General features: G+C 44.4%; 1 protein-coding gene across 1 annotated transcript in view; it reads left to right on the plus strand.

Moving 5' to 3' along the window:
- LOC137375905 (A disintegrin and metalloproteinase with thrombospondin motifs 2-like) overlaps positions 1-12581 on the plus strand; it is a 315989-nt gene that overhangs the window by 151157 nt on the left and 152251 nt on the right. The window contains exon 4 of the mRNA XM_068043568.1: positions 1560-1753. Within this exon, the coding sequence (XP_067899669.1) occupies positions 1560-1753 (194 nt within the window). The remainder of the gene's footprint in view (positions 1-1559; positions 1754-12581) is intronic.

Below are 12581 nucleotides of genomic sequence, written 5' to 3' on the forward strand. Positions count from 1 at the left end.
TTTGGCAGGTCTTCCAGAGAAGAGGCGACGCTGGGTTCTCAGCAGCGTCTCTTTTTCCGGACATCGAGACCCCTGTCGTAAGCATAAAATCCCTGTCTAATATACTGTTACTTACTCCAATTTTCTCTCTCTCCAAACTACCTATTGCTTTGTCTAACTGGGAAAGTGGATCACTGTGGTTCTGAAAGTCACAGTACCTGCTCCTTTGCTGGTGGTACCTGCTGGTGTTTTAGTACAATTAAGTCAGACAGTGTTTGGATCAATTTTGCTCCAATCTCTTGCTCCCCCACCTGGAAACACTTGACTTTGAGTGTCACTTCATCAGCAGCTCACCTGATTGGTGAAATTGAGTCTGTGTGATAAGTAGCCCTGGACTTGAACTAATGACTGCTGCCTATGTGTGTTTAGCTGTGCGAGGTTAAGAGAGGGCATTAGCTGGAGCGTTAAGCTCCACAATAGCTTCACTGGCGTCAAATCAACTTTGCACACTGACTTCATGATCTGCCTGCTCTTCATACTTCCGGCAGATGTTAGCTGAGCCTGTGCAACACCCTCACCAAGTTGGCATCTGGTGTGATTCATGGCAGATGACATTTTGGTCCCTGAACGGCACCGGTAGCGCCTAAACAATGGGCGCAACTGAGCACAATTTCGTGCCACACAACTTAATTATGTATATTATTTTCCAAAAAAAAAAGGCTGTTTGTTTTCCCAAGTAGCACAAGTAAACATAAAGCTCATTTCCTGAGTTTCTGGTTTCACTTTTACAAAAATAGCAAGGAGAATGGCTTGACCTGAACATGTTGTGAGTGATCATGCTTTGTGCTTTGAAGAAATATAATTTAAGTTGAGCTGCTAAAACCAAAATCCTAATATTTACTGGATGTAAGGGTCCTCTGTGAAATGTTTTTATGCAGTTCCTAATTGTTGTGAGTTTACAGCACAAACTACACCTAATTCAGCAATAAGTTATACAAAATATTTTTACTCACAGGAGATGTGGGATAGCTGAGGTGGGAAATGAAAACATGTTACACTGGTGAATTCAGAGATTAGGGTTGGGGTTGAATCACATGAACACCGGGTGGAGTTTTCTGTACTATCTGGTAGGTGTACCATGTCAGTAGGCTCTGGGTAGCAGCAGGTATGACCCCAAATGTTCCCAAATGGAAAGAGAGGGTGCAGTAGTGGCCTCCTCTTCCTCCAATTTGCCACAGTGCCTTACTTGATGGCAACCTTGGACTGGGGCTATGAAATAATGAGGGCAGCAGGCAGTGGTCAAGTCCTGACCCTGTGGGGTGGACTCAGGAAGATTTAGTCATTGGTGTCCACATAGAAAGAGGTCCACTTCTCAGGACTAGCAAACCTCACTTTAACGGGTACAAACTTGACAAAAACTCAGAAGAAAAACATACCTCTTGATTGGATGAACCTACTGTGAATATCAATAGTGAATATGAAACCATTGCTATTTGATTCTGTTAGAAAAAATAGACTCATAGCTTTCACCTTGATGTTGTGCTTTTACTTTGATTAATAAAACAACTTCTTTCTGGCAGAACCTGAGTTGAGTGGACTGCATGATCTGGAAGCCATGTACGTGGAGCAACAGATGAACAAAACCAGGAGAGTACGAAGACATGATAGAGACAATGACTATAATATAGAAGTTCTTCTTGGAGTTGATGACACAGTGGTGCAATTTCACGGGAAGGACCACGTGCAGAAGTACCTTCTGACCCTAATGAATATAGTAAGTTTTTATTAATTAATGTAGTATGTTTTAATAACTTATCTAAAAGTGAGATCCTTTACACTTTAGCATTGAGAGCAATTGAAAATTATATGTAAGTAAAATTCTGTGTGGTATCAGCGTTGGATTACTTTTTAAAAAATATTGTCCTTTGTCCTCATTCACTACTTTTAAGTGACAGTTTGTAAGTTATGTTCTCTCTCTGATTTAGATCCCCCAGTGCCATGCATCATTCTCTGATTGAGAGGGTGACTGCTAACCAATTTCCAGGCTGCTCTCAATGCTATTCTCTAGCTGATTTCTTGGCGGTTTCGTGGTTTTACTCATTCATCAACTTCCTCCCCATCCTCCCACTGATGTTGGAAGCTCACTGTGTGAGGAATTGTCGGGTTTCTTTTCGTACAGTTAACTATAGGTGCAAAGCATAAAGCTTCACTTAAAGGACATTGGCCCTACAGGTCCCTGCTCCGCTGGGTCAAAATCCTGGAACTCCCTCCGTAACAGCACTGTGGGTGTACCCGCACCAGATGGACTGCAGCAGTTCAAGAAGGTGGTTCACCACCACCTTCTCAAGGGCAATTAGGGATGGGTAATAAATGCTGGACTTTCCAGCAATGCTCACATCCCAAGAATGAATAAAAAACGTATAGTAGAGGAGGCACTACTGGCTAACTGTCGAAAACAGCATCCAATTTTCAGGAATGAACTCATTTTAATAATTAGGGTAGGTGCGCTATAGATGAACAGTGGAGATAAATGCATCAAGGGAGTGCATAAAAATCAGAGGAGCACCCTGTTTCTCTGACTGGAGGAGATAGAGGCCCTAAATAAACCGAAGAAGTAATGTATAAATGTATAATGTTTCCCTGTGGCCTGCATTGTAAGGTGATCACCCGTGGGATTAATTACCTTTCCTCCTTGAATTCTTTGAGGCCTTAGAGTGGCCCAGTACAGATCCATGCCTGCTCTCAGCAGATGTGGCTAGCATTGAACCTAAGGATGGGATAACAGGTGAAATTCCCAGTGCAGCCTGAGAACATACCCACAGTCCAAAGGTGCCATGGAAGTAAAGAGGACAGATGGTAGAATGGTTCTCTGTCCATATCCACCCCATCCATTCAGAATTTGAGCCATATTGTTAACAGGGTGGAAGCCCATCAGATCTGTGTTCACCTCAAGTTCTGGCACCTTCTTCCATGGACAATCTTCCTGCTTTGCACCTAGGAATTTCAATGTTTATTTGCTTTATCCCCTTGTAAGTGTCAACATTGCTCAATGATAGCACTCTTCCCCCCAACAGTGATGGCCTGGTTGGCTGCTTGAACCACTTTAAAATTAAAGTTATAAAAAAGTTGGTGAGAGGGTACCTCCGTGTTGAAGTCCCTTGTCAGTTACTTACCATCCATTGCAGACTACTGTTCCTCTCAAGCTGAAAGGTCTCTGATTGGCCCTCCATCTTCAAGAGCCCATCTGTCACCCTTAATTGGACAGAGAGGCTGTCTCCATGCCAATTAAGGGGGTGCCTCCATAAAAATCGCAACGAGTGACTTTTACCATCAGGGGGTGGGTTTGGGACCTAGAAACAGACCCAGCTTCTGTTTTCCACCACCCTGCGAGGAAAAATCTAGCCCATGAAGTCAAAAGATATAAGTTGTGTATGGAGCATTGACATTTTTTTGGTGGGCGTGGGAAGGACTGCAGTGGGCAGAGCATTTTGAATTTTTGTGGCCAAAGTGTTGAAGAGAAGGCAAGCTCGGTGACTCTATTGATAGGCAAGGGTCCCCCAGGCAAAATAATAACTGGACAACCCCTTCAGAAACAGCTGGGAATGGGCACTCAATAACTAATCACTGCACAGGGGAAAGCTTCTAGGTTAAATATTTTTGTGGTATTGTGTGCAAGTTCCCAGCCATTGAAGTATTGACCTCAATATTCTAAATGTTCTGCAGAAGTTTTAGTAGCTTTTAATGACTTATGTGCCTCAACCCCTAAATTCCTTTGTTCATCAATCTCTTCCAATACCTTTTTCATTATATTTCCATCTTCCATTACTATGTTCAGATTGTGAAATCTGGGTGGAATCTTATTTCAATATGATAAAACAGGATCTGGCCAAAGTGGACTGGGAGCAGCTACTTGTAGGAAAGTCTACATCAGATCAATGGAAGTCATTCAAAAAGGAAATAGTAAGAGTTCAGGGCTAACATGCTCCAGTAAAGGTGAAGGGTAGGACCAACAAGTCCAGGGAACCCTGGATGTCAAGGGATATAGAGGATTGGATACGGAAAAAAAAGGAGGCTTATGGCAGATTCAGAGGGCTGAAAACAGCGGAGGCCCTAGAGGAGTATAGAAAATGTAAGAGGGTGCTTAAAAAAGTAATTAGGAGAGTGAAGAGGGGGCATGAAGAAACACTGCCGGGCAAGATAAAGGAAAATCCCAAGGCATTTTTTTAAGTATATTAAGGGCAAGAAGATAACCAGGGAAAGAGAAGGGCCCATTAAGGACCAAAGTGGCAATCTATGTGTGGAGCCAGAGGACGTAGAGGAGGTTTTAAATGATTACTTTTCGTCTGTGTTCACTATGGAGAAGGACGATGTAGGTGTAGAGATCAGGGAGGTGGATTGTGATATACTTGAACAAATTAGCATTGTAAGGGAGGAGGTACTAACGGTTTTAACGGGCTTAAAAGTGGATAAATCCCCAGGCCCAGATGAGCTGTATCCCAGGCTGCTTTGTGAAGCAAGGGATTCTGACACAAATTTTCAAATCCTCTCTGGCCACAGGAGAAGTGCCAGAGGACTGGAGGACAGCGAATGTGGTATTATTCAAGAAGGGTAGTAGGGATAAATCAGGTAATTACAGGCCAGTGAGTCTAACATCAGTGGTAGGGAAACTATTGGAAGAAATTCTGAGGGACAGGATTAATCTCCACTTGGAGAGGCAGGGATTAATCAAGGATAGTCAGCATGGATTTGTCGGGGGAGATCATGTCCAACAAACTTGATTGTATTTTTCGAGGAGATGACTAGGTATGTAGATGAGGGTAAAGCAGTTGATGTAGTCTACATGGACTTCAGTAAGGCTTTTGATAAGGTCCTGCATGGGAGATTGGTCAAGAAGGTAAGAGCCCATGGGATCCAGGGCAATTTGACAAATTGGATCGAAAGTTGGCTTAGTTGCAGGAGGCAGAGGGTGATGGTCGAGGGTTGTTTTTGCGATTGGAAGCCTGTGACCAGTGGTGTACCACAGGGATTGGTGCTGGGACCCTTGCTGTTTGTAGTGTACATTAATGATTTAAGCGTGAATATAGAAGGTATGAACAGTAAGTTCGCGGATGACACGAAAATTGGTGGTGTCGTAAATAGTGAGGAGGAAGGCCTTAGATTACAGGACGATATAGATGGGCTGGTAAGATGGGCAGAGCAGTGGCAAATGGAACGTAATCCTGAGAAGTGTGAGGTGATGCATTTTGGGAGGACTAACAAGTGAATATACAATGGGTGGTAGGACCATAGGAAGTACAGAGGGACCTTGGTGTGCTTGTCCATAGATCACTGAAGGCAGCAGCACAGGTAGATAAGATCGTTAGGAAGGCATATGGGATACTTGCCTTTATTAGCCAAGGCATGGTATATAAGAGCATGGAGGTTATGATGGAGCTGTATAAAACGCTAGTTAGGCCACAGCTGGAGAACTGTATACAGTTCTGGTTGCCACACTATAGGAAGGATGTGATTGCACTGGACAAGGTGCAGAGGAGATTCACCAGGATGTTGCCTGGGCTGGAGCATTTCAGCTATGAAAAGAGACTGGATAGGCTAGAGTTGTTTTCCTTAGAGCAGAGAAAGCTGAGGGAGGGCCTGATTGAAGTATACAAAATTATGAGGGGCATGGATAGGGTAGATAGGAAGAAACTTTTTCCCTTAGCAGAGGTGTCAATAACCAGGGGGCATAGATTTAAGGTAAGGGGCAGGAGGTTTAGAGGGGATTTGAGAAAAAAATCTTTCACCCAGAGGTGGTTGGAATCTGGAACACACTGCCGGAAGGGGTGGTAGAGGCAGGAACCCTCACAACATTTAAGAAGCATTTAGATAAGCACTGGAAACGCCATAGCATACAAGACTACAGGCCAAGTGCTGGAAAATGGGATTAGAATAGATAGGCTTGATGGCCAGCATGGACACGATGGGCCATAGGGCCTGTTTCTGTGCTGTATAACTTTATGACCCTATGACTCCATGAGTGCCACGGCTTTCCCGACAGGACTGGAAGTTGTCGTAACTTCCACTTCAGGCGCATATCCCGTTTCTCATGCGATTTTGTATTTAAATTATCCATGCCGCAATGGGCAAGGGAGGCACTTGGGATCATGGCAGCCTTTCATTGGTGGAAGTGCCATCACTGCGTCAAGCACCATGCCTGCCACAGATATAAAACATATTGTGCTTGTAGCCTGAAGGATCAGCAGCCTTCCTTTCATGTAAGTACCTTCAGACTAACTTAAATTAAGCTTTTACATAAATCAAAATGCTTTTGCCTCCCTTATTTTGTGAAAGTCACCACCAACTTCATATCATTTATTTTCCCTACAGCCAAAGTGAATCAAATGGCAGCCAGCAGGCAGCATCGCGCCCAATGGTTCAGTGATACCTCCCTGCAGGTTCTCCTCCAGGCCGTCAGGGCAAGGTGGGATGTTCTCTTCCTTGCAGATGGAGTGTGAAGACCCTCCCGCTTCACCAAGGCGGCCTGGATGGAGTTAGCAGAGGAGGCCTCGAACCATGGGGTCACTGTTAGAACATCAGCGAGGGTAAGTGGTCTTGGTAAAGCAGCTCCATTGTTTTCTTCCCTGGCTCCATGTCTTTAAGGCAGAGGGTACACGAGGAATGCAGTGGAATGTGTGAGCAGCCTTGGTGCCATCTCTAAATGATGTTGCACCGAGATGAAGATTGGTATTGTTTATGTGATTGGATGTGTCCTGTGAAAGCCACTGCAGAATGAGTGATGTTGATGTATGTATGCAATGGTTGTGATCCATTATTTGCTATGTCATTAAATCTGCACTGTCTGCTGCAGGATAAACAAAGCCAGAACCAGCACGAGCATGCTAAAATGGGAGGAGGGGATCCTGACATAAGGCTGCTGACCACAGCTGAGGAGGAGGTGTCTGAGATCATGAGCGAGGAGGGAGGCAGGGTGAGCGCAGGTGGCGAGGCAGGATCCATAAGCTGTAAGGTTGAAGTGTCCTCTCTGCTCTTGCAGTCATATGTGGAAACTGAAGGAAATTGTGTGAACTCATGTGAAGCACATGCTTAAAGTGCCTCTGGTTGTATCTCCAATGCAGGTGCCCACATTCAAGTCACAGAACACCACGAGGCCCAAGAATCCTCCTCTGGGGAGGAAGAAGAAGCCAATGACCCAGAGGGTGCACTGTCACCTGCCTCTCCTTCCACCTCCGCCAGCGAAGATACATCCACATGGTCTGTGGAAGGGTTTAAGATTAGAACCTGGGTCACACGCTGGTGGTTACGACAGAAACATGTTCCAGCAGCTGAGAGAGCATGTGCCAGCCGGGTCCCCTGACAATCAGAGGACTGCTGGGGACTGGCCCCTGCTCAGAGCCACGCCGATGATGATCCTCTGTTTGTTGCTACGAGACGTCTGCTGGATATGCAGCAAAGCCATGTGGAAAATATGTCGGAGATGCCTGAGGTCGTGCGTGGCTTTGCACGTGCCATGGAGGAGTCCATGCAGGTGATGACATCTGCCATGTCCCAGACATTTGGCTTCCTCAGTTGATAGTCTGGCGGTACTCAGTAGGATGGAGCCATCAAGGCCCCATTCCTCCAGAGGACACTTCTCAGACTATCCTCCCTGCTCCTTCATGCACCTGATTACCCCACTCTTCCCACTGCGACTACCGTCCCCTGCTCCCGCCCGTGCCATTGCCGCCATCCCCTGAAATGATTCACCCTTGCTGATGCCAAGCCTAGGTGCATCAAAGAGCTGACCAATGCCTTTTTTCGACATGGCAATGATTTCACCTACTTACCTGTAGGCGAGGACAGCAAGGCAGCAAGGTCTGCGATCTTCGGCACCATCAGTAGGTCGCAGACTGTGCGATGCCACATATGTTGCCTGTGGATCCCCGGAAGGAGCCGCTGGAGAAAAAAATTGAGTGCAGCAGTCACCTTGAGGGCAACTGGCATGAGATTCCCACTGAAGCCAGTCAGCTGCAGGTCATGCTGCAGGATCCTACAAATTTCTGTAACCATTTCACATGACATCATTAGGCATCTGTGGCATTGCGTCTCTGACATTGCAGGTAACTTGTCCTTGTCCTGAGGATGTGATGACATGCCAGTGCCCGTCGTCGATAAGGGCATTTCGGGATGTTATCATTCGGAGATCCTCACCTTCCTGTTCTGCCTGTTGCTGGTGCTCGGGCATAATGAGTTGAGGGAAAAGAGCCCCCCTTAGTCTCTCTCTTTTCTCTTCTTCCTGTGTTACTAGACAAATTGGGTGTTTGAGACCCATGTCGCTGTGGCTTTTCTGAACAATAAATAGCAGAGCGTGGCGATTCAGCTCTCTGTTGGCAATGAGCTGAAATATCAAGGCTCCTTTATATCTGCCTTCAAATTGCAGCCAGGTAGAAGACACACCCACTGTTGTTTGCCTCCTCTCACTCTCCTTGCAATCCTTGAGTGTCCACATGGTTACCATTATCGTTGGAGAAAATGGTGCATGTGAAATTCAGAGCAAGTCTCCCCACCTTCCAACCTCCTCCTACAACCTTCCAGAATGAACCCATCACCCTTGACCCACCCAATTTTACTGTTACCCTTCCCTCCATTACCATTGAGCCTCCTTCCCCCATGATGAAGCTGTCGAATACCCACCCATTCGTCTTGACCTTCGCCCCCCCCATACAGAATCCACTTGCCCACATTGACTGTGACTATTCCCTCTGCTAGCCAGTGCCCTCAATTTGCCCCACAGCTCCCCAGCATTGACAGCACTCATCCCTCCCTTTAGGCCCTTGCCAAATATCTTCATGTAGTACTGATCTAATCCACCCACCAACCCCGCAGCCAACAACATGCATCTTCAGCATCAACATCAACCATTCAACAACCTGGACGCTTCACTCCACCCTTTCCTGCTCCTCCATGTACCCGATCAACCTCACCCTTCCCTCCCCTACTACCCTCCCCTGCTCCTCCATGTAGCCCCCACCTATGCCGTCGCCACCATCCCCCTGAGATGATTCACCCTTGCTGGTGCCGAGCCTGGAGGCAAACATCTATTCCAATGCAGGCGTTAGTTTAGTGGATCAGTTACAGAGAAGAGCACAGTCCTGAGACTCAACTCCGCAAATCCGACTGTGACGCGCCACGTTGAAACATTTGTGAACCGCCATTCACTTCTGGCATGGAGGAATAAACTGTAACTGTATGTAGGCTAATGAGTATTCATGTTATTTAAATGAATGCAAAGCTGCAATCCGCCACCACGTTGGGAGACCCCCGAAATGCTGCAACCCCACTGCTGACTTAATTCCTCTAAAATATCCCACTGTCGGAAATCTGAAAAAACACCACCCGCCTAATTATATCACTCTGCACGCCACCAAATCCGCCGCAGCGGACAGCATAAAATTCCTCCCCATATACTTTGTTACCTGAAAATGCATCTACACTTGTTCTGCCCAATTGCTTAATCTACATCCATTTGCAATTTTCTGTTTTGTCTTCACAATTTGCTCCACCTCCTAGCTTAGTATCATTGGCAAATCTGGATGTATACCCTTCTATTCCCATATCGAGGTAATTTATTTATATCGTGAAAATCTGGGGCCCTAGCACTGATCCCTGGGAGACATCACTTGTCACTGCCTGAAAAAGGGGGGATGGTGGTGTAGTGCTAATGTCACAGGACCAGAGGTCCAGACTAATGCCCTGATGACATGGGTTCAAATCCCACTGTAGCAGTTGGTGGAATTTAAATTCAATTGATTTATAAATGCAATTAATGAATTTAAAAATCTGGAATTTTAAGCTAGTCTCAGTAATGGTACAATGAAACTATCATTGATTGTTGTAAATACCCATCTGGTTCACTAATGCCCTTTTGGGAAGGAAATCTGTTGTCCTTATCTGGTTTGGTCTACATGTGACTCCAGACCCACAGCAATGTGGTTGACTCTGAACTGCCCTCTGAAGTGGCCTAGCAAGCCATTCATTTGTCAAGGGCAATTAGGGATGGGCAGTAATGCCCACATCCCATGAAAGAATAAAAAATAATCCAGGTCCCAGTAACATGTTTTTTAAGATTTTAACTTTTGCTAAAGATTTGTGAATGAGTTATGTTTAAGTGTTGCAAAGAGAAATTGCCCAGATTTACAAAAATATCCACAGGCTGCAGGCAGTGAATTCTTTTTAATGGTAAAAGGGCCAGTTTGTGGATTGTTGCAGCTCACAGTTTACTTCTGTATAATTCTCTTATACAGAGTCTCATCAAATGCCTTCTGAAAATGCTGTGTACAATATCCATTGATCCTTAGACACGTTGCTAGAGGAAATTACTTGAAATGCACAATGTTATCACCTTGAAATAGAAGGGGTTATTAGGGAATCTCAGCATGGATTCTGGAAAAGAAGGTCCTGTCTCACCAACTTAGTAGAATTTTTTGAGCAAGTTACAATATTGACAGGTAACAGAAGCCCAACTGACAGTGTGCATCTCAACTTTCAAAAAGTCTTTGATAAAGTGCTGTGCAAAAAGACTACTAAGCAAAGTTGAGTCCTATGGGATTGACAGGCAGATTTTTGGGCTGGATAGGAACTGATGGCACTTGCATAGACAGAAGGTAGAGGTTCTTTGTGGGAGGTTGGTCATAGGTGGAATCCCAGAGAGATCAATGTCAGGGCTATTGCTGTATCAACAACCTGAAGAAAGGCACTGGGGGACCCACTGACAGACTGGTGGATGGCATGAAGATACCTGTGGGGGTAAGGACCTTCACTGAAAAATATAGATTGCAGGCTAATATATGCTTAATGCAGGAATGACTTGCAGGTATCTTTTAATATTGATGAATGTGGTCAGGATGGACTTGGGTAAGGGGAAGTTCAACCATTAATATATACTATGACTGCTCAGGACTAAGCCCCCAATCAAAATATATGATTCTGATTGTGGTGGGAGCAACACACTGTCAATTCAGTCCCATCGCTCCACAGGCTGCATCATATTTCTTTAAGCTTTCCAAATTGATTTCCAACTAATTCTACTGCATGACTCTGTGACTTACGACCTTTTTGTTCCTTGTAATTCCTCTTCTTCGTCTTCTTCTTCTTTGTCAATTATCTCTGCTTTTTTGGCACCTAATTTCAATTCTGACCCCAATTGTGCTGCCAATTCTTTTAGATTGTTCTTAGTTAAAGTTATCAAGTCACTGAGGGCAACATTCTGCTTTCCCAGAAACTCTGCTGCAACCACTAATGCCATTACTATGGTATAGACTGTACCTTATTATACAAGAGACCTGGTTCCTTTTATTTTTTCATAATTGGTGTTAGATTTAGGTCCCAACAATCGAGTTTCCAATTGATATGATCCCAGATGCAAGAGCGATTAATATGATGCCAGACGCAAGACCCAATGTGTACTTTATCCCAGCGATGAGTAATTAATAAGATTCCAAACATGAACCCTCCAAATTAGTCTGATTCTGATCCCAGACATGAGCAGCTTAATTAAACATTTCAATCCCAGATGAGCCCACAATTAAAATATGTTACGACTGCTCAGGACAAAGACCCCAATCAAAATATGTAATTCTGATTGCGGTGAGAGCAACGCACTGTCAGTTCAGTCCCGTCGCTCCACAGCTTGCATCCTATTTCTTTAAGCTTTCCAAATTGAAGAAAAAAGCAGCCAAATTGAACAAACTAGTAATCCCCGAATGAAGCGAAACAAGCCAGGTATCTTTAGATATCAACAAATTAACTATTTATTAAAAAAACTAAAATCTTAAACACTACTAAGATAAACCAATATCTAAAGACCTTATAACTTCTTATTTAAAAAATCTAACTCCTGCATTCGCATACATATTCTCAAACTAACAGTAGTTTGATTTTTAATTAGCTGCCCGAAAAAATAAAAATGAAGTCTTTGCCAGTTACATTCCTGATGATTGGTCTTTTCCAATACAACACAGTCAAAGTTCACTTGCAGTCTTCCAAGGCCCGATGAAGCAGAAGGTCCTTCCAAAGATGGGGTTCAACAGTTTGGCTGTTGTAATATTAAACTCCTTTTTTTTATTTCTTTATGGAATTAGTTTGGCTTGAAGCGTTGTAGAATTTTGAGAGAGAAACAGCACAACTTTTCTTCCTTCAGTTTGAATTGTCTCAGAGAGCTCGCCATCCTTCACTTGCTGGAACAGTTTCTCAAATGCCTGCTGCTCAGCTAATTTTTTTATGTCAAAATTGCAACATTCTTCTCTCTCTCTTTCTCGCTCTCGCTCTCTCTCTCTCGCTCTCTGTGGCTGTTGCTTGGCAACCAGAATGCACTTTGGCTCGCTGAGCTTTTGGAACTTGCTGCCTTAAAGATGCACTGATCTTTTACAGTCTTAAAGGTGCACCGCAATATTTACGAGGAGAGATAAAAAAACACAGGTCCGTGACAATACCATGCAAAGCTGTTTGCCAAGGCTGTGGAATGGGAGAATGAACTGAGATGTAATGCATGATTCATTGATGGTCCATAACGCCACAAGGTTATTGTGAAAGCAAATATAAGGTTTACTTTTTTCACCATAGATAAC

This window comes from Heterodontus francisci, chromosome 12 (assembly GCF_036365525.1).
Source record: "Heterodontus francisci isolate sHetFra1 chromosome 12, sHetFra1.hap1, whole genome shotgun sequence".
Classification (NCBI taxonomy): domain Eukaryota; kingdom Metazoa; phylum Chordata; class Chondrichthyes; order Heterodontiformes; family Heterodontidae; genus Heterodontus; species Heterodontus francisci.